The sequence below is a fragment of the Bombus terrestris genome, chromosome 1 (genome assembly GCF_910591885.1).
Source record: "Bombus terrestris chromosome 1, iyBomTerr1.2, whole genome shotgun sequence".
Lineage (NCBI taxonomy): Eukaryota > Metazoa > Arthropoda > Insecta > Hymenoptera > Apidae > Bombus > Bombus terrestris.
In genome coordinates this window covers 6,941,580-6,965,318 of record NC_063269.1, presented here as the reverse complement: position 1 = coordinate 6,965,318, position 23,739 = coordinate 6,941,580, and the positions used below count along the sequence as shown (strand labels likewise).

The window sequence follows — 23,739 nt, the reverse complement described above, 5'->3', positions numbered from 1 at the left end:
GGTGTTGTTGAGACAAACGAATAACTTTTCAACCGGATCGAATCTCTTAGTTTTTCTTCCTTCTAGCCCTGTCTTTGTGATGTGTATGTTTTCTTAAACTAGCGAACGCTAGTTGGAGCGCGATCTTTTTGATCGGACGCTCAAAGATTTGTTTGAAATAGAGGGAATACAAGATAATATTTGTGATACGTGGAGAATGTTGTTTGAAAGACAACCTTCTTTATCTCTTTTTTGTTAGATAAACAAGGGACGTTTCTTACACTTTTAGCCATGTATTTCCGTACACTTGTTTATAAACTTATTGTCTTCCCCGTTTCGTACCACTTGTATATCGCTCTTTGACTCTATTAACTGTTGATTAAATGTTTCAGAAAAAAGCATTTGTTGTCTTTTGATCCACAGTATAAACGTATAAGGTACAGAAAACGTTAGATTCTTCAGAAAGTTCAAATAGGCTACTACAATTTTAAACTCCTCTTTCCATATCGAAATGTTTACTTCAAGAAAGAGTCGTTTGTTTCGTGAGGTCATCGATGATTCATACGCGAACTGTAGTGTTCCTTCACACAGATGTTTGTTTACTGGATAATATAAGTAAACTATACGAGAGAAATATTTTTCTATAGGTCAAACATACTTCTATCTATTTTTACTTAATTATTCTCATAAAGGTATGAGTTGATCCAAATGTCCACGATCTATTAGTAAATATTTCAGAAATTTTTCAAGTATTGTTAAAAGACCATAATAAAATATGTCTGCTTATAGAACGTACAGAATCTTATTACATGCGATAGCCAACTCGTAATTAGATATAATTTAGATATATAATTGATATAATTTTAATTTTTAACTTTAATTTCGCCGTCGACGATAAGTCAGTAGTTAATCTAAGTCTACATTAATGTTGAAGAGACGAAACACGCGTTCAGGTACTTAGAACGTACCTGATCGTCGCAGGCGAACCACGTAATGCGACCCCAGCTCGGGGCTAAACGCGTATATCAAGTAGCCGGGGAATGTCGAGATTTCCACTCTTTTCTCTTTTCTCTGGACAGACTGGAAGGCTGCGAGTCGTTTATTCGTTTGCCACTGTCCCCGGTAGCAACGAGAGCAGACGAGCGTGTGGCGACCGCCGCTATCAGATCCATTATAAAGCCATGGCAGAGTATCCAGCGAAATGATTTAATGCTACACGAGTCCGCGAATTTTATTTTGCACGCCGTCCGCGATAGACCATTTCGATGCAAATACACGAGCTACACGTGGCCGATTGGAAATCTGTTTTGATGCTCTTGACGTTCGCAAGGGCACGTGTCGGCCAGCTATATTCGATCCTTTGGTTAACTGTTCTTCGATCAATTGCCGGTTAACGAGGATTGATTCTATTTCCCTACCGTTTATTGTTGAAATAGTAGATAATTGTTCGAATGAGATCGCTCTTGAAAAAATAGTAAAACTATTAAAATAACAGAACAGTAGTGCATTTTATGTTTCAAATAAAAGTATGTGGTCACTTGACAGTAGCCGGAAATACTCTACGACGGAAATAGAATTTCCTAAGCAATTAAAGTTTCATTTTAGTTTTAATTATGTTTATGTCACTTCAATAAGTTATTGAAATTTTCGATTCTCTGCGCTTTTCATAATATTCTGGGCACAAACCCCGGTCGTTTTCCCAGAACCTTCATGAAACTTTGACAACGAGTGATTATATGCACGTGCGGCCAGAGTAATAAATGGTCAAGTACAGTTTGGTGACATTCTCAATTCAGATTTTGCACGATTCTTTTTGCTTTGTTATACGACATTCCTATGAAAGAAAAACGATTCACAAGTAATCAAGAGATACACTTATTTATTTATTCATTTATATATGTGTATAAATATGTTCCTGTGTATCATCATAAGAGATCACTCATCAACATTCTGAACCTCGAATGCTATTCCAAAGGAAATATGTATATATATGTACATGTATATAAGGTTCAATAATTGGATAATTCAGGGATCGATTCTGAAGTCTGAAAATCGAGTTTTTATTATGAAGTAATTAAAAATACAAAAATAAACAACAATTAATATGCGTCTATAACAATAAATAACGATAATTATATAAACGGGAAATAACAAGTCTTTGGTACAATGTTTACCTGAAAATCGAGAATCGATTTTCAACGTTCTGAGCTACCGATCTTTCTTCTTCAGTCTTTAAAATCTTAAATAACTATTCTGTAACCTTGTCTGTCTCTAATGTAACTCTGTGTCCGTCCGTTTGGGAAAAACGTGCTTCTTCAAATGGTCGTCCGTAAAACAAAGGAAGATCGCTCTGTCCGTGAAACACAGCCTGTCGTGCTACCCGTAAAACAAAAAGAATCCCTATCCTACATGAACTCTAGGGAGTTTACATGTATATGTATATAACATTATTAGAATAACATTAGAGGTTCAGAATGTTGATGGGTAATCTCTGAAAACGGAGAAAAGATTTATATGGTGACAGCGTTTATTGCACATTTTGCAGATGCAAAAAGAATGAACGATGTCTAATAATTCTAGACATAATCCAAGATATAATAAAAGACAATAATCCAAGCATAAAGTTTTATGAGCGATTTGTGCGATATATATATATATACGATATAAAGTAGTAAAATATAATGCCTAACTGGTCCTTTTTCCATAATTCTTGGTAGAATACTTAAATTGCAAACACGTCGAACTAACAGTTGTTCTTAGTAATAGCGGTTCCTTTCTTTCCTATTTTTAAAACACTAGGAAGATAAGAATATGCACATGGCCAAAACAGTGCTATTAAAGGGATAATATAATTTATACTTGCCTGTAACCAACATATTTGTATTTTTCCTTTTTGTGTTTGCACATGCCAACGTAGAAGAAGTAAGCTGAGGTGGCCAATAAATTTCACTTAACCTCTCTCTTATTGATATTGTAATGTGTCGTTGGAAATATTTTTCAACGATAGCCTGGACTACCTGTATGTAGACATTAGTCGTCTAACATGCAAAAGCAAACACGACGTTTTTGTGGAAAAATAAGAAAAGAAATATAGAATACAATTGTTTATTCTCGGTTTCATTTTCGAGAAAAATGAATTCGAAATTTTAGCAAGTATACTTGGACATGGCTAATTGCACACTAAACAAGACTAAGTAATCGACAGTAGGACATTCTGCATGTGAGAAAATCGGTCGGAAATGTAGAGCACAATTTTTCCGTCCAAGCCTTCGTACGTGCATACATATGATAAATTTTTAAATTTATTTTTCTCGGAAACATAGCGTCTTGTGAAAAAATTGACAAAAATTTGAAAAGAGACAGTATGTCTAAACAAATTTTATTATTTCTTCTATACATACATATATATATATATATACATGCATATATATTAGATGTAATAACGTAAATGCTTTGGATAAATCAGACGATCGGTTCTGAAAAATCGAGTTTATTTTGGGAATAAATTAAAATAAATACAATAACAGTTAGTAACAAATCTACTACAAATTTAACCTGGAAAATCGAGAATCAATTTTCTAAATTCTAAATTACCATTATTCTCTCGTGATCTAATCTACGCAACAAAATGGCTGCCGCCGAAACAAAGCAAAAGTAAGAATGTCGGATGGCGGGTAGTTTGAATTCTATAAAATTTACATATATATACATATATATATATATATATGAGGAATAATAAAATATAAATAAAGTAATAATAATAAATAAATAAACATATACGCATATTTCATTATTTATTAAATTTTATATAAGCAATGACGTCATGTCCGTTTTTACATGTTATTCGGCTGGACTTGGTATAATTCGTCTGTTTTCCGGTTTTCCTCAACGATAGGCGAAATTCACAAGCGTGCTCAAGGGCGTGGCGATATGGCACGAAGAACGAGTAAAACTGCGAATGATAATGGCGCTCTTGAACATGCCACGGCAAATAAATTGATTTACGAGAACGATGTTAGGATCAGACTGCCGAGAGTCGTTTACGCGGTTGTTTTAAAATAGAATGGCCACGTGCTGAACGATATCACGAGGCCTTAGGTAAGGGTTACATGGTGGAACACGTAAGAAAGATAGGGAACGTGCGTTAGAAAATTGAAATAGAATTTAGAGGAAATGGGTCGGAGATGTATCGAAAGTCGTGTGTATTTTTGTTTGAGTAAAAATCGTTCGGGAGTTGATTTTTGCAGATTGCGGAAAATGGTATTTTAAAAATGTTTTAGGTAACGTAATGGTAGATCTATGTATGTACAGGGCGCAGCCATTACAATACGTATAAGCGGGCACGAGGTGATTTCATATGAAAAAATAAGAACAATATACGGAAACAATTTTTTTTTATTTAAGACTTAGTTAATGAAAATATCGAATATTTAAAAATTTACCAAGTATACTTGAACATAGGTAACTGCGGACGAGATAGAACTAAATAATCGACAGTAGGTCACTCGACGTATGAAAACAAGTCAAAAATGCAGAATGAAGCTTTTCCTACAGACGCTTTGTTCCCGAAAAAATTCCGAAAAAGCCTTAACCATGTTCAAGCATATTTGATAAATCTTCAAACTCGATTTTCTCGAAAATCGAAAACTAGACTTAAATGGAAAAATTGTATTCCATATTTTTTTATTTTTTCATAAGAAATCACCTCCAGCACAGTTTGTACGTGTTATTCGCCCTCACCTTGTATGTAGCTTGCTGTAACTGTCGATAAGATTCTTTCAAGTACTTACACTACATTGAGTCGTCACACAATCATTAATTGTAGACTGTAGTTTAAAGTTACTGCATCATGTTAACTTGATACGAGTTATACAATATTAAAGTTATTCAAGTTAAAGTGCATCCTGTATTGGCTGCGATTATTATTTCTATAGTTTGTCTACTGGTCAACTCCTCTATGTCATAAATATTGAGGAATTGAAGCTAACAGCAAACCGTACCAATCCGCTTTTGAACATAATATTTGTCATGAAGTATACTATAGTAAGTAGATACAGTCCTTTGCATCTGTCATATGCTTTAATAGTAGGTAAATACTTTGTTTACCTGTAGAAATTTTCGGTTGTGGATAGATTATAACCAGCAAGGATAGTACTCAGTTTAATACTCGATAACCGTAATGATAACCACTAATTCACATCAGTAGAGAAACAAGGAGAAATTAATGTTTCGCTATAATAATTTGGCGCCTATGGTAGTAAAGTATGGTTAATGAATATGTTTCCTTCCTTTCTTCAGGAACTTCTCGTCAAAGATTGATTTCTGCATGAAGTTTATCTAGTGAACGTCGTACGAAAGTTTTTGCTCTTAATTAGTTGTTTTCATAGCTGAGATGAATGACGTAATTAAAGGGAGAATAATCAAGAATCAATGTTATCGAGGAATATCAGCTTCTCTTCCGGCAAGTCTACTGGCCTGCCGACCTGCAATGATTTACTCCGATCGATAATATGATATGCAAATTATATTCGTATGGTAGAGATTGGTTACCCGTAACGCGAAAGATTTAAGCGGTTTCCACACAGAATATTTAAACTGGCTTGTGTCGGTTGATCTGCACAATTTGTAGATGTTATACAATGGCGCGACCACGTTTCTCGAAAACTTAATGAAACGGAAACTGTAGAGAATGGATAGGGTACAAAGTTCGAGTTAGAATTGATTTGAGGAAAAAAATTCGAATCTTATCTTTTGTAAATAATGACGCTACAAATGAATTTTTATGTTTATCAGGAGAGACTTGCGATGTTTCTAAACACTTGCATAGATGGATATTGGAGTATCACGACTTTTACGTAGTAGGTATCAAATAAATCTGAAAGTTAATTTAATATCAATTTCAATCTTGCGAAAGTTAAATTTATGAATTACAGAAATGAAAATTATGAAAATTAGTTTTAAGAAATGGAAAGAACGAAGTGTTCGTTATTTAGGTTTCTGGTGTGATGCTTCAGTCGAAATAAATAATAACAGAAAAAATAATTCTTCGTGAAAATTAATTTCTTTTATGCCTTACATACTTTACATTTCCATATTGTATTACCACTTCCATTCTTTCTTTTGACATTTTGCATATGACAGCTGCTTAGGAACAAGATGAGAAAGTGTGTCGCTCGCAATGACATTCTCAATTTAGTTTTTACCTGTTTCAATTTTACGCGTTAAACGTTCATGTCTTATCGAGTGAAAAGGTCACTACATCGTGTTGTAAGCACGATTTCAACATCATAAGACTTTGTTTCTCCCAAAGACTTCAATCGCGACATTCGAGAAAGTGTCTCTAGTAAATCCCAAGAAAAACATTGTGTTTTTAACTTTCTGCATAAATGAATATTTTGCTGCAGGTAGATATTACTCGAGTCGTAAATTCCCCTTATGTAACATGCTAGCGACATATTCCTTGTCAAAGTTCCACGAATAACTTTTCATTCACAGAGATAATGATATGTGCTTTACTAACCCTCCACCTGTATACTGCATCATTTTCGAGCAGTAATTTTATATAATGTTTCATTTTTCTCATATTTTTATTTCAATTTTGCTTTGCTTCAAAGAACCAAGGTAACGTGTAACAACAAAAACTGTTGGATGATGTTCTGGAAGCTTGAAGGAGTATTCAAGAATTTTGGTGGATTTTTTGAAACATAGGAACCTAAAAAAACCTGCATGAACTTAAACGACCCAGTATGCAGACAATTCCACGTCAGTAAAAATAATATAAAAAAATAATACGAAAAACGATACTGTATTGCGTGCAAAAAAAGAATAATTACGAAGAGATACTAAAGATACAAATACGCATAAGATATAAAAATACAAATGATATTCAATATCAAGCTCGTTCTACCATTCGACTCAAACAACGAGCTACCATACGAGACACAAACTGCTTCCAATAATATACATATGATAAAAGCTCTCTGTGAAGACTCGCGCGTAACTCTACTCGTCATTTCCAACACACTATTCTTCTCACAAATCATTTTCCACGAATCATCCTTTCCATCGAGTTGTAAATCGACAGGAGAGCTTAAAAAGAGTGCGGGAGGGAAGAAAAGAAGAAGAAACAGCTTCTTAATGAAGTGGAAGCCGCGTTGTTCGATGATGTATTCTCTGTATACATTGTTTGCACATCTACGTCTATAATTGCGCCCTGCTGCCTACGCCGATCGCAATATCATCGTGCAGCGATTCAATCCACCCACGTGGAACGTGCTGCTGGTACGGTGTCTAGGCGAGCTTGAAACGATCATATTTTCATGGCACGGGATCGAGCGCTACGTGGGTAGCTGGTCTCCATCAAATCAATAATTATCGATACGTGGCAATAATTGTATATCACTGCTTAATACCTGTATACCGTTTCGGCCTTAATAACATTCCACTTACAAATGGACCGTTCATCGGTCGAATCTTATCCGAGTGCATCTCAGTGGCACTCAAATCACTGGCTTTCATTCATCCGGCTGTTTTATTTATTACTCGCTCGCGTGCCCATCGTTTTCCCCGCGTTGCATCGTTACACCCTTGTAATTAACCCGGCTGTGATCGATATTGATTAAAAATATCGACGCAACCGCGGGAATTCATCGAGGCCTTTTAATAATCTGAACGGGGGTCGACGTATGTTGGGTGTGGTTAAGGTAATCGTGGTTAGAATGCTGAGAAGTAGTTTCGCAGATTGGAAATTACGTATAACGTAAAATGCAGATTTTATTAAAAGCTTGTTGAATTCAAATGAAATTAATAATAGAATTTAAATACTTGATGCAAATATTGTGTAATACACGTGTAGCGATTCTGTTTTATTTTACCGATTAGTTTTTCCCCTCGATACTTGATAGTTTAATTGCGTTAGGCAACTTTATTTTATATAATAGATTTGTCGATACCCTATCCTTGGAAACATTATATTTTATAATACGCGAAGATTCGATTTGAAGTTTAAACCGTTTGATTTTTAAATATCACGACGCTTCCAAAGAATAAAGTAAGCTCGAAAAGTTACTTGAGAAAGTAATTAAAACTGTCGGAAGCTATTATCTCGTTTGAAATCTTCGAATGTACAAATTTTTGGTCGTGCGTAATAAAATTTCTACTTCAATCGACATCAGCTTAGATCTTTCCGTTAGGCGATTACAGAAGTGAGATACAGGTTTCGAGTAAACTTCTTGTCGTTTCTGTCTAATCTATTCTAAATGTTTCCTGTGGCTCGCAAGTAACTTCACAAATTTTTGTTGTGTGTTATTCCGCATGAATTGCAAAATTTCGATCGTCCACCCCACTAATAATTAATCAGAATTAATTATCAGGCTTTGTGCGTTCCTATGACATTTTGATTTGGAATTATTTCCTGAATAATTTAAAACATCCGAGACACCCTGTATATTCAACCATTTCGTGCCAACGGCGTAGAATTTGGTCATGTCAATTTTCGAAGATAAACCTCGTTAATCACTCGTATTTTGTGCTCCTGCGTTAGACCTTGTTGATAATACATGGACAGGAACGGAGAAGGAAGAAAGGTTGATTGCTTCTGTTCTCGGCAATCATTTTGTCCTTTCTGTCCCTTTTCACGGGTCCCTTCTTGGTGCAAATCTGTCAACACTATAATAGGTTGTGCTCCGCCATTTAAAATATCGGTAAATATATGGGCATAATATGCAGATGTCTGCATCACGAGGATACGCTCGTCGTTCAGCTCTTTTCTTCTTCTTTGTTCGATACCGTGGTTATCTTGCAACGTTGAGACGCTATGTGGATTTTGTTTTTGTATTTCCACCTCAAAACGATATAATTTAATAAAATTGAAAATAAAGTAAAATTTGAAATTATTATATTTATTTGAAAATCATAATCCGGAAGTCTCCTCCGCTATGACACGCTACAATTAAGATATGTTTAAAAAATTCTTTTAGAGCAACTAATAAATGTTCGTTCCAACGATTGCCAGCTTCCTTCACACATTGGTAAGTATTTTCATTTCGATTCTCTCTCTTTCTCTCTTATAATACGTATATATAAACTATATATAATCCCGGTAGCAGATTGTTAATTCTATCGCCGGGAAACGATTGTTACAAATCGTATATTTCTAATGAAAACACGAAATTCCACAGACATATGAATATGAATGCTATGTATCGTCTGTACAAATTTATTGCTACGACAATGTATTGCAACAGTCTGAAGAATTGCAACGAGCATATAGCTTGTAGCAAGCATTACTCTCCATTTCGAGTCATAGTTTACGCTTTGCAGTAATTGAAACACGCCGAATCGCTGGCTGATACGGTAAAGACAGACGGCGGATCAGGCAAAGCAGTGACCGCGAATCACATTCGACGATAACTCAGAAGAAGGCAGGGCAACATATAATGCTGCTCTGTATGTTTTATGTATGAGAACAAGATTACTCGGGTACCACCCACTTGCTAAGTGCTACTACGAGCCATTGCCGGTACAGAAAAGCGAGATACCGCGCGCTTACAGAACAAGAGACAATACCGATTGATCTTGAATCAATCGTTTCGCAACGATCGAGATTAATAGCCAAGCTTGTCGAGCAAATGCTTTCTGCTCAACAAGCTTCAAGTTCGCGGCTGTTACATAGATACGTGAAACGTAATTGAAAATATCTGAACACGGTTCAAAGGACTAGATGATTCATCTCCGGTATGTCTATTTGGAAGATGTTTCACGTGATATATGGGAAGTTGACACTTTACGGACATTTTGTTCGGTCAACATGTTCAATGCGGTGCACTACGTGGCATACATACCAAAGGTATATATCCATTTATGGAAAGTGATGGTTGCAATTATCAATAAAGGGAAGTTATGGAGAAATACAGATCTTTTTGCATTTATATTTCTCCTATAGCATTATTTTTTTAACTGCAAACAGAACAGAGATATAGTTCGTTCTAATTATACGAATTTATATAATATATCTACATGTACGGGATGTTAATAAATATATGAGATATTTTTGCAGAATCGATTCTAAACATCGAACATGGAAGTGCATGTGCAAAAATTCCATGTTAATGGCAATCGGCTTTTTCCTTAAAAATTCTAGCTGTGCACATAGTTTCAGCATTTAACATAACAACTTGAGTTAGTTTGGCAACATCGGATTGATCACTGCCTGTCTAACTACCTGCTTATTTGTTGGGATTATAAAGGATAACTGTCGCTTACCTGACTCTTAATAGCCAGTGCGGTAAACCTTGCACCTTCTTCTATTTTAGTCTCATGTCACCATTTCTTGTACTGATTTGCGTAGAACGTAAGGATGCAATCGAGTCGATCCAGACGTCAACTAGTCGGAATATAAATATATAATAAAATAAAAAATATATGAATATAAATAATTTATTTATTTATTTATCTATCTATCTATCTATCTATCTATCTATCTATCTATCTATCTATCTATCTATCTATCTATCTATCTATTTATTTATTTATTTATTTATATTTTGTATATATATACTTGATAAAATTTCAAACTGGATTTTTTCGCAAAATAAACCGAGAATGAAAAAATTGTATTCTAAATTTTTTTCTTATTTTTCCACGAGCACGTCATGCTCGCTTTTACGTGTTATTCGGTCGAACTGTAATTCCAAAAGACAAAAAATCAGAAGAATTTTCATAGAGAAATAGTATGCGAAATTACAAATTGTCTATCAGTCGGCTGGATGAAATGTCACAGAAAAATTGAAATTTGGAGACTGGACCTAAGGCGATGAGTAATAGACAGGTTTTCCCTTAAAAGTGGAAGCTCATTGGCAGAAATCGGTTTACTGTAAGTGTCAGGTATAAGTGTCAGGAGAGATATCCCCACTACTGTAAATAGGGGTAGTTGAAGCAAGCGAAAACATAAATACCAAATTAGAGCTTAGATAAAACTTCATTTAACAAGTATCTGTCTTGAGAGTAAGATTAGTGCGAAGTATCGTACTTGTGTTTTGGAACATATCGGTTTTTAAAACGAACCTGTGCGAGAAATAGTTGTTACCATGGCGACGGCAAGAACTGAAAATGTTAGCAACATCGATTATGAGGTATTTATTAAAACATATTAAATATTAATATAGTATATTATTCCTTGTAGTATAACTAACTTGCAATCTAGTTTACGTTATACTTGATAAAATTTTTTTCGTCTAATTTCCAATTGTAACGTTTGAATAACAATTAACAGCGTTCAAACGTAATTCGGTTACACTAACTATAGCAAACAATCAAACTAGACGCTTGAAAGTTGCCCGATTTTAATCTTCAACATATTACTAAAACCTCGACCACAACACCGCGAATTCGACTTCTTATTGACTGAAATTTGAATACGAAATGTTGTAGCTCTTAGCACTCTTCGACGATCCCGTTGCGTTGTCGCAGCTGGAGAATATTCTACTTAATTCAGAATTGTACAACATGTACGAAATAGATCAAATTCAAATAGTGCCGCCAATAGAAAATAACGTGGAAATCAGAAAGGATAACGAATGTCAGGATAATGGAACAAACACCACACCCAACGAGGAGGCAAAAAAACATGTTTTCGCAGTACCTATAGTATACAACTGCATGTACTGTGAAAGAAGATTCTTCAACCAAACAGCGCTTCGTAGACATCAGCTGAATCATGCGAAAGACCTACTGCGTTGTAACCACTGTGGATTTCGATCATACAGTTTTGGATTTCTTCGTCGCCATCATACATACTACCATCACACCCAATGCAGTCAATATGTTAGAAGAATGCCAATGAAGGAATAATGTTCAGTTATTTAGAACTTCAATTAATAGATCTCTCTATACATCATTCATACATTTTAACATTTTCATCAAAGTTATACTAAATATTTTAGTATTAATCATTGTTTCTATCTCATTACTTTTATTATTACTTTGTATTTTTTAATCTCATCGTTTTATACAGAAAAATTTTGTTCTGTCTGCAATTTTACACATTTTTGAAAAATTCTATATTTGTCATATTTAAAAATTACATCACAGAAGAAAATTTAAACAATAATTGAAAAAAATCATTTTTTAAATCGTAAATTAAAATAATCGTGTAAAATTACATAACATGAATTACATCTAGCGTACAATTCAGTGAAATACCTGATATTTATATTATATTTAGTCTTTTAGGTCTAAATTTATATCTGTAGCTTGCACAATTACAATAATTATTGTAATATACTGGATAAAGACCAGAGAAGCACTACGTGCCTATCTATCTCTGTGATAATATAGCTTTAAAATTAAATATTTTTGTAACCATATTTTAAATGAATATATCTGTAGCTTGCATAAATACAATAATTATTGTAATATACTGGATAAAGACCAATGAAGCACTACGTGCTTATCTATCTTTGTGATAATATAGCATTTTAAAATTAAATATTTTTGCAACCATATTTTAAATGAATATTTCTGTAGCTTGCATAAATACAATAATTATTGTAATATACTGGATAGGGACCAGAGAAACACTACGTGCTTATCTATCTTTGTGATAATATAGCATTTTAAAATTAAATACTTTTGTAACCATATTTTAAATGAACAATAGCGTACTACTTAAGCGTTAATTTTACAATATTAACACCATAAATAACACATCTAGTCTAAAGCGATTAATAAAGAAATAAACTCAAGCTCTTTTATATTACTGGTATATATTGTATATACACAAAATTGCTGACGAATATTTTCCATCATGTTTGTAATGTACGTAATTTAACAAAGGTGATTTTCTCATAATTTCATCCCGATTATTTCTTATTTCCACCAAAACCTTGACATAGAAATAGATGCGATAGAAAAAACGAAAGAATAGTGTTTATACACTGAATGTGAAAAGAGCATATGCAACACGCACGTGAATCATATTGAGTAATTTGAGTCGGAAAACGAACAAATAATGATAACTGGTAGAAATCCGAGGTTCTAGTGCTTCTTTAAAAGAGAATGCTGATAAAATAAACGACAAAGATGATGTCGCTATTTGTAAGATTTAAGGATGTTTAAAATAACTGGCTTAACAAGAAAAAATTCTGATTTCTAACTATTGACAAATTTATAATTTTCTATAGAATAAAACTTAAATAATATTGAAAATTCATGTTAATGTTTTATTTACTACAGTTCTTGGATAATATTTTATCAACCCGTACTTCATTTTAGTTATAAAATTTCCTAATACTGATTGATTGCATGTTTTTATTTTATCGCGAAGGTACCTTTTCCTGAAAGAGTTTTCTCTAATGAAACGGGAGCGTGCTACGCTTCAAACGTTAACCAGTAAACGTGATGCAGTCGAAAGGGGGTTGGTTCTACGCGAAAGAGTAAATCGAAGATATGAAATGAAACTTTTTGATGCGGCGCTTTTGTTTCGAGAAAGTAGGATTTCAGAATTTGTGAAATATATTTGAATTCTTAATTAAATACGTACAATATTTATTTTTCTGAAAACGAAGCCTCAAATAAAAATATCCTAGTAGATTCTTTTTATTTATTTATTGAAATAACTTGTTGATTGTTCACTTGCACCTGAACGCCGAGTGGTCAAGTTTACGCAAACTAAAGTAATTTCTAAACTCAACTTCGTCAAAAATATGAAATTTTATACTCTATTTTCGATTTACGTTCTCGCGTAGAAAAACTGAACTGTTTGATTGATTATTATAATAAAATTTCTAACTTTGTTCTAAATTATGTTTGGGAATTTTAAAGGACGCAAATAACAAACAACAATTTTCTATGTGAATTTGCATGTTTATTTCGTAGAAAGGTGAAATACATAGAGATACATTATTTTATTATGTACAATAATATGTTTATCTCTAAGAAATTCTAAAATGCAACAAACTATATCTGTTGTTTTATTCTTCAAATTTAACAATACAGTCGAATGGTGTCTTTATCATAAAATATATGGACGTTCTAAAATTGAAAATGTCATTAATTCGTCCAAAGTTACACACAAAATTGCAACATATATTGCAACATTTTACGATTCTAATTTATTAATCCTAATTTATTAAAAAAGAGATCTCCAAATGAACAAAAATACCCACACACCCTTTATTTAACAGATTTTTTTACGAATTTATGGCAAAGTGATCTGTGTTTTTTGAACCATGTTTGTGAAACGAATCCTCGTTTGCATTTATGGCACCAGCGGAGTTTCTTCAAATGGAAAATCATGTGTCTTCTGTAGGAGGCAGCATGAAAAAATGATTTGTTGCAGTAATTGCAATAATAAACCTTGGGCTTCAAGAACACGAAATCTGATTCGCTTTTCTTTTCCGAGGTATTTTTCTGGTTCTCCGGGATATTTTCCTGGTCCTCCGGGGTATTTTTCTCGTTCTTTGGGTCCTGAATGATTGTTTCGTAAAGCAGACAGCACAGCGATGATGATACGTTATTGACTCCTTCGTCTTGAACTCCGTTCATTTGCTTATCTTCAAAATGGTTCTGTTCTGCTTCCTCAGCGTTGTTCTCTCCCATCGAATAATTAAATCTTTCCGTTTTCTTCATCATGAAACGAATAGCCGTTCTATCGTCTAATGGCAGACTCGAGCTGGTTGAAGGCATATTGCTCTTCTGTAATACAAAAAACATTTCATTATTAATTATTCATATTAATTCGAATGTTTAAATAATTAAGATTGAACAATATAACACTTACTTCTTCTTCTTCTTCTGAGCACATCTTCTTAAGGTTGAATTTATTCAAACTATGCATTTTTGCAGTTTCTAGCACTAATCGACTTGACTTGTACGATTGATGTACGTCGAGTTCTTCTGGACGAGTTCGTTCGACGTATATGTGAAATCGAAGGTTCAGGTTGAAATAATCACATAGCTGCTGTCGAATGTCCTTATATAGTTCCATGCCGAATTCCTATAGATAATTAACCAATAGGAACCCGGTTCTAGCTTCTAGCTTCTAACTACGATATTTCATTGGTGGTTGCTAATAGATCTCCATAAACTTCAGGTAAATTTTGCGCTGCACGCACTGTGCCTCAGTGGAGGGGGTACGTAGGTAGTTGCTGAATAGTTTTATTGTCCTAAAAGTTTTAAAGGTCTTAGATGATGTATACATGGTGTCTAATAAGCATGAATCAACGTTCCGCATCGAAAATTCTGTACGGATAAAATAATGACATTCGTATGAAATTTATCGAATATATACGATTTAGTTACACGATTGCAAGATGTTGGAATAAATTTATATTCATACTGGAAACGGTTTCAAATTTGTTAATTTATTATAAACAAAGAAATGCTCTTGTTGTGAGTATGAATATGCAATGTAACAAAAACTCCATTTAGAGAAGCATAAGGAAAGCTGCGTCAAATTTTCAATTTCCTAAACTTTAATTAATCGCCGATCGAGATTCCGATTATAATTGTAAAAATCTTTAACGAAACTTACGTATATGTCTATGCAGCAGAAATTCGTTGCCAAAGTAAACGGTAACTGACGTATCCATTGATCAGAATTATATCTCAGCTCGCCAAATTTACAAATTAATATTCCGTTATAGTTCGAATTCGATTAATTCCATTTACTTTGCCTGTTCGATCTGGGAAATTTATTTTAAATCGAATGAAATCGGTGAAACGAACGAAGTATGTTGTTCTTTGGCCGCATAAAATTCTATTCAAATAAGCGATAAAACATCGTGTACGACGATCGACACAGGCATTCTTATCGGTGTCAAACAGAACGCGATAGATTGAAGATCGTTTGCGCAAGCTCTGCTCGCTCGCAAATCATTCATACTTATGTTCGAACGTGCGATGGCTAATTGATTTTGGAACAAGGCAAGCAGCAAGTCGCGATGCTAATAATTATTGCAAATCGATGGACGATCGTAAAGTCGACGAACCGCGCCGATAACGAATCTCGCTCGCGTTAATGAAGAAATCCTCAGAGACATACTACGCGCGTAGACACGCGTCGCATCCAGTCTACATGGTCTTGATAACGATTAGATTCGAATACGTTTGATTACATACTCGGTTCGATGACTTAAGTACCAATATCGTGTGTCTTTCTCTTTGTCTCTATCGAAATTGCAATGAATGTTAATTGGAACGAATGTTTATGACGGAATATTAACGCGTTTGGTGGATAAAATTAATGTATGCCTTTTCGACGAAGTACTTTTCAATTATGGATAATTTATATGAGAATCTAGCTAATTTTAAGAAGGGAATTTCTTTCGTCGATGGATATTGTTAGAATCTTGTAGCGACGATAACGAGTGCGTTTAGATATTTCTGTATGTTTTAGGATCGTTTTATCTCAATTATTATCTGCTATTGCTATTTTTAAATATAGTTAAAAATATAATAGACAAAGAATTAGATAGCTTGTAGATGTGGAATAGTAAAATAATAGTAAAACGAAGCTATATGCTGAACAGTATTGTTAAACGATTGCACAATCTATAATATTATTATCACTATTATATATTATTATATTCTAAACATTATATTTTATATATTTTTATATATCTTTCTTATAACGATGTTTTATTCTTTACTCTGTTCTTGGTCTCAAAATAGACTGTCCTTTTGTTCTATCGCGGTAGATCCCGAAGACGTGCTTCGTACGTTCCTTTTGCCAGAGAGCACGTCATACGAAAAATGTACTTGTTAATTAACGCTATGGCCAACGAGACGTCAAAGAAGGGGCCATTAAATCGGTATGATGTCGTTTAGTGGCAATGTACTACACATGCAGTTATTACGACTCGATACCTGATCATTATAGTAACGCTAATCCCGGCACCGAAGGAAAAGGAAAAGAGCGAGAGGGATGTGGCGAGGATAAGGATATCAAATACTAAAGATAGAAATTTTGCCCATGGAGATCTATGAAAGGAAAAAGAAGAACATATTTGCAAAAAAACGTTACTTTTATTAAAATAGCGGCACATGCGATCCATGATTTATGCAAACTCTTTTCTATACTTGAAAACGATGGAATATCTCACAAGGGATCGAAATCGTAAAAGAATTGCATATAGAAAATTTTCTTTGTATATAGGGAAATGTCAGGTAACTGTAAGGAAATTTTTTGTTAGTGTAGTAGTAAAAGTAATAGCAAAATAAACTTTCGATATAATTCTGTATTCAGGTCTTTGTAACTCTGTAAGCAATTAGTTAGAGACATCTGCATGGGTAATAGGATTAACATAAGTTGCTGAGCTTTGAGTAATGCCACGTAAAATTTAGTCAGCGCGGAATAGATGTTGTCACGACATACACCACAAAGTGATTACATTTATGAAAATAAAACTTTCTGGTGGAAAACAGTTGTTTTGGTCCTTTCGGATATTTTACACCACCGCAGAAGCAAACAGATTTTGAGACTCAAACAATCCGAGGGATTAGAAAGCTGCACGGGAGCTTAACGAAACTCTAAATCAGTCGAAGTCGATGATTGAAGTCAATGGCCCAAAACTAAATTTATATACGAATTAATTATTATATTATTATATTGAATTAATTATTATATTTGAAATAATTAAGTCTTGAATAGTTTAATAACTGTCGCTTGCTGGATAAAATAGTAACAAATAATATTTCGTGCAGTATGATATACAATAATATTGCGTGTAAAATCATTTTTGTTCTTTTTACAGGAATAATATAATGGTTAGCTGGACGGGTGATAAAGTTTACGGTGGATTGTTTAAACATTTTTATTGGAATACGGGGTATTGTAATTGCTGCATGTACTTTCTCTAAGCAATAAAATGAACATTACATGCAACGTAAAAGTGACTATAAATTAAACATAAAATTGAGTAAAATGTATGGTTATCGTCTCGCGTTACATGTGTTTCTACTTGAAATAACGCCCCTTTGTGGTACATAATTGAATGTACCATTCGCTAAAATAAAATATACCATGATTACAGTTTAATATATTTCATCGCGAAACGCGTATTTTAGGAAAAATATATGTGAATTTTGATTGCAAGATCGTTGACATACTGTTTAATTGAAAGTAACTCAGGAAAGGAAGACCCATATTGATATATATTGTTAGGAAATATATAATAAATATAACAGAACGATCATTTCTATGATATCAAATTTATACTATTCAATTTATAACACGATAGGTGTTATGCTGCTACTTGTTGATCGTATAATTGGATTGAACGTTTCAAGTAACGATCTATGTATATATGTATATATCTATAGGAATAAATTATAAATCGATATTTTTGATATTTCTGTATACGATCCATATTGCATTAAGATATCTGATTTTACATTTTCTTTTAATGTTATATATTTTCTATCTTACATAATGAAAACGATCGACATGACCTATTTCGCGTAAGATATACAAATACAGATTAAGATGAAGTAACTATGATTTAGATTCAAGTTGCAGATTAAGATGTAAAATCGCGAAATCGATTGATGCGTGATACTTGACATATAGAAAATCGTAAAGCGCAAAGCACGAAACGAAAGCTCGAACGTCGGTTCGAACGTCGATCGACGCAGCAACGTCGCCAACAAGCAACCGGCGCACAATGCACGCGATGCGTGCTATAGGAGCTGAAAGCTCTCGAACGAGCGTGCGAGTAAGTACAAACGTAAACCGGACGAATAAACACGAAACAGCTCGTGTGCAAAGAAAGAAACGAACGGCGAAGGGAAAAAAGATGTATCGAACAGGAAATAGAGAGAGAAAGAGATAGAAAAAAAGGAAGAAATTTCAAAGAAGAGGAAGAAGAAAATATCCACGAGACGAGAACGACACAGACGAGTTTCAGAGCCTGGAGGCGAGATCCGGCCGAGAGAGTTTTCCGTCTGGTGTAGAGGACGATCTAGGAATGCGCAGCGAGAACACTATTAAAGCACGTAGAAGGCAGTCGAGCTCGTAGATAGATCCTCTCCACGGCAATCACCTGCTGGGTGGTCTGACGAATCGCCACCGGCCATCTCTCGTGTAACTCCCTCGTATGTTCGTATTAAGTCATTTTGCCGCATGGTCGTCCGGCCATGGCGGTGCTTCGTTCCGTCAATAAGTCCCCGGAAGGGTAAATCAGTTTGAACGAGATCGAACTCTTCATCGTGAAAAACCTGTCGTCGCGTGCAACAACTCATCAATGGTTAACTTGTGTTTCCCTTACAAATACGTGTTAAGGTGGATGATCGATGTGTAGGTATTGTTTTATGGAAAGGTCAGCAGGGAAGAATCAGTGCGGTAGGAAAATTTGTGTAAGTCAGCGTTTCTCAACCTTTTGTCTTGGGACCTGCCATCTGCTACCATCATAAAACTTCTCCATAGAAATAAATTGCTCGAAAGTATTCGTGTCTCTATTCATCGGAGGTAATAAACATCGTTTGAACATTACAAATTGTATTTCACAACGGTCTCTTTCCGATTGAAATGTTATATTTGCGTAAAACTAAATTTGTTCATCGGTCGATGAATAATAAAAAAAGATGGTAAAATCTGTAAATAATTTTTTAAAAATTAATCTCGTTATTAAAAAATTTTCAAATAGTATATCTAGTCCGGCTCAAGTAACGAACAATCTATTTTTGTCTTTTATTCGTTAAAAGGGCTTGCTTAGCAAGTTTGGACATTTGAATTTAAAATTCTCTAAATTGTACTGTGCACAGTGCAAGAGTAATTACAGTTTACGACGTACAACCAAATCTTTATAGCTTTCGTTTGGGACAGCCTGCAATATACTTATCCTACAAAGACGTAGGATAAAAACAACCGATTTTAACGTGCTATTTAAACAAGTTTGGAAGAATTCGGAAATACCAATTATCATTGGAGAATTCCGGAATAAACCTCGAAAATTGTGACTCATCGTACTAAGTATGCATTGTTGCCAAGCAATTCTTAATAAAAATTGATGTATTTTTGCAACGACATATATCGGATTATTATTATTATTATTTCCATAATAGCATCATATCGTATTTATTATTTATTTTAATGAACTTCAATTTGATTAACACAGTTGCATAAGAACTACCTCGATAAACGAAAAACACTCGAAAAATATATTGTTTAATGCTCTTTATTCTTTAATAACAAGACGAATACATGTAAAATGATTTTCTACGCTTCTTACATTGTCTTTGCTAAAACGTTATACCAAAAGACATATTCCATGCGCATCTATCGTAGCTACCACGCGATTCCAAGGCATCGTAGTAGCAAAAAGACAGAACGTGTTCGAAGAATCACACCAACAACTTTCTAATCGCACGATGAAACTGCCTTTTCTGATTGCATGTGAAAAATGTTTGTTATACCTGTTTTATCTATCTTTCCGAATTTAAAAATTATCGTTGGTTCCTCTATCTATATTCTTGGAAAACTCAAGCTGAACTCAGCATGAGTTAAAAGAGAAAATAATGAATGTCTATGCGCAGAGGAATCTGCTTTTATAAATTAAAATAATCGCAGGTAGGATGTTCATGGTCCTTCTAATGGCATGGTATAATCATTTTATAAGATGCATTAAAGAATGATGGGATGGGTTAAATAATAACACGATATCAGGTGTAATTTTATTTAAAAACTTTTGAAATCTAGGTAATTTGAAGTTCAGTGCCAACCACGTAACATGTATATACACGAGCAATTTAAGAAACGAGTATGAGAGAGACATGATCTATCAAGATTACTAAAGTACTAAACGAACTTTCTAAAACGAATAAATCAACATTTACTTGTATCATTATTCGAATAATTCTGATATAGCGGTTCGATAGACAAACTATTCGAATAAATAGATACAATAATTCTTTAGGAATTTATGTATTTGTCCAAGGAAAATTCATTTTCTTAAAAAGAAATTAATTCACTCGAATAATTACATCGAATAGATACTTAACCGTTCTTCGATCCTCGAATCTTTCGTCAATGTTTTGAGACAATCTTTTTCACTTTCTTGAAATTTAAGAAATTTTCTAATAACCGAAAAATACCACTCGAAAGTTGAAAAACATTGAAATTTTTAAATTCTTCGAAATAACACTTCCAAATCGTAAAATCTTTGCCAAACGATCTATAAATCTTTCACGTAACAGTCGCGACGTTCATTAGCTTTAACTAAATGTTGTATTTCAATCGTATCCTATCGCAACTTATCGATACCATTAAGTTATGAAATTAGAAGAAATTCTCCATCATCTTCTGGTATGCCACGTTTACGCTGTTGTACATCGTACAGCCAAAAATCGCCTATGGTGTTGCTTCGCTCACTGGGAGTGCCAGACGTTTCGTAATGGGTTAAAATTCGTGTTTTTAGTGGCAGATGATGAAAAAGCAGAGTATGCGTAATATAAGCGAACGTGTCGACGAGTCGGTTACAAAGGATCGTCGACGGCTCGTTAACAAAAGGGTAGATCGACGTGGTGTTTAGAGAGATTCTCGATCGTTTCATCGCCAAGAGCTGCGTCTGAACAGAGGCTCGGATTATGGTCTAATTTTATGAAACGCTTCTGATACGGTCATTACTGACTTATTGTCCGACAAATTTTCGCTGCTCTTGCGAGTCGAGCTGCGAGTTGTTCTAGAAAAATTTGTATAGAAAGCTTTAGACTTTAATATGGGAAACCATTTCTAATTTTAAGCTATTTTCACGGTCTATTTATCGTATTACTGTTGTTATTACATCGCATGATTTATTATGTAATATATCACTTAGTGTTTCAGTTCCTAATAATTATAATTATTAATTGATCGCTCGATTATTCGCGTATCTTTTCTCTTTCATAGTATTAGACCATCCCATAATTTCGTACCGACCTTTGTGTATACATTTCATATTTTAAAGAAAAACAAGAGAAATTTTATCGAGACGGAATAATGAAAAATGGGAAGAAGCTGTACAACGAGATGGGGATTACATATTTTCATGAAACTGAAAGGCATGTATACAATCTTAACATATATAACCATTCGAAAAACAGCACGAACTTATGGGATGGCCTAATACTAACGGGTTTATTTATGACATGGTATAATAGGGTATGAAATATTTATCTTCGTTCGTATCTTGGGTAATTTTCTTTCCAACCATCCGGAACGCTGACTTCTTCCCTAGGAATTGTGAGAAACAGTATATACATAATATACATAGAATATGTATGGGTGCCGGGATTCAAGACCTGGGTCTTGAGCGTTTGCAAGTAATTACACTAACTATAATGCCACCGTTGTCCGAGCTACGAAGTCTTGAAAAGTGTGCTGTCGAGGGCCACTAAATATATATGTACCGACTACCGATACATTTACCTATATATATACCGAATATATATTTTTACAACCAGATTTTCAGGACAGAAATGGAAATATCGTATATAAGCACAGCGTAACAGTGGCTTAAATTTAAGTTACAAAAGTAATCTTAAAAAAAAAAAAAATGTAATATTGCATGACTATGTCGTACCGTGGCGTATCGGTACTTTTACCTGAACCACCTCACAACCGAATTCATCGTTTATAATGGAAAATACACATATATAATACACAAAAATTGACAAAAATAAACACTATAAAAAAAAAATATATATGTACCGAATAAAACAAAATCAAATAATAAAACGACCACATTCGCGCTATCCGCACTATCCTAGGAACCAAGCATTAGTCATATAAACATTCTCGCAAATACGAAAGATAATGGTCCCATTGGAAAAGGCAGCCGATCGCGAAATTATGCGAACGTACCTGTTGATGACGTGCTGGTACGAGCGGGCGTAATTACTCTCATTATCGAGTCCGCGTAGTGGGAATGCAGATACACGTGGGCGCGAGTGGAAAGAATAGAAAAAGGCAAAAAGAGGCGCGTTCGTCGGTCTTGACGTATTTATCAATAAGTTTATTAATGACGCTAGCGACAGAATCGGGATACCCGATTGGACGCGATGCTATATAATTACTCGAATGAGCTCTAATTACGCGAATGAACGCAAATTTCTCGGTCGCTAGGCGTGGGCTCCTTCTTTGGCAACTCTAATCGAGGCAAGCTCTCCTCTGAAATCATTATGGCAGAACTAATTCGAAATTGAAGGATTAGCGGAGCTTTCCTTTTACAATGTTGTCGGAGATATTTCTGTTAGAGAGTACAGAAGAAAATGTTGAAAATAAATGTTTATGGTAGCGTTTGCGTTGTAATGTAGTTTTTATTATGTTGTGCTGTAGCGTAATATATTTCTTGTTTCACGAATAAAATGAATTTTATTTTGTGTTTTAACGTTTACCAGAATTTACGCAGTTTAGCTCTTGGAAAACGTAAGAAAATGTAAACACAGTTTATAACACAATATTCATACCTGCGATTGGGGTTAGGTCCTATTTTAAAGAAACATTTTAGAAATGCTTTTCTAAATTTGGGTCCATAAATAATAGCAAAAAATAAATCATGTTTTTAAGTTTGTATTAATACATGCGAGGATTTTCTTAATCTGCTAGATACGACGCGTGACCATAGTAGCTCATTCTACTGATCCTTTCGCTCACCGTTTTCATTTGTTTTGCTTCACACTTTTCTTGTCTTCACAACGTTTTATAATAGTGTTAACAATATACAGATAGAATATATAGTCTTTATTTTTGATACGCCAGTGTCAGGTATCAATTGTTGCTTTTCG

At 34.1% G+C, this 23,739-nt stretch overlaps 3 protein-coding genes across 4 annotated transcripts in view; 2 read left to right on the top strand and 1 right to left on the bottom strand.

Moving 5' to 3' along the window:
* Positions 1-23,739, top strand: part of LOC100649561 (laminin subunit alpha-1) — a 199,341-nt gene that overhangs the window by 109,053 nt on the left and 66,549 nt on the right. The gene's annotated exons all lie outside the window — the stretch shown is intronic.
* LOC100650067 lies at positions 10,636-11,965 on the top strand. The gene is made up of 2 exons (XM_003393193.4): positions 10,636-11,111; positions 11,410-11,965. The coding sequence occupies exons 1-2, from the start codon at positions 11,067-11,069 to the stop codon at positions 11,827-11,829; spliced, it is 465 nt and encodes a 154-aa protein (XP_003393241.1). The 5' UTR covers positions 10,636-11,066; the 3' UTR covers positions 11,830-11,965.
* LOC100650188 lies at positions 13,846-14,930 on the bottom strand. Its single transcript, XM_003393194.4, has 2 exons — positions 14,759-14,930; positions 13,846-14,673 (listed from the first exon to the last, which is right to left on the bottom strand). Exons 1-2 carry the CDS (start codon positions 14,813-14,815, stop codon positions 14,152-14,154), a joined length of 579 nt encoding a protein of 192 aa, XP_003393242.1. The 5' UTR covers positions 14,816-14,930; the 3' UTR covers positions 13,846-14,151.

What these genes read in the sequence shown, in the direction of transcription:
- LOC100650067 (XM_003393193.4), top strand. Translation starts at nt 11,067, where the DNA reads ATGGCGACGGCAAGAACTGAAAATGTTAGCAACATCGATTATGAG. An exon ending in TTAGCAACATCGATTATGAG is followed by an intron (nt 11,112 to 11,409) that starts GTATTTATTAAA and finishes GAAATGTTGTAG; the next exon opens with CTCTTAGCACTCTTCGACGA.
- LOC100650188 (XM_003393194.4), bottom strand. Translation starts at nt 14,815, where the DNA reads ATGCATAGTTTGAATAAATTCAACCTTAAGAAGATGTGCTCAGAAGAA. An exon ending in GCTCAGAAGAAGAAGAAGAA is followed by an intron (nt 14,674 to 14,758) that starts GTAAGTGTTATA and finishes TTTGTATTACAG; the next exon opens with AAGAGCAATATGCCTTCAAC.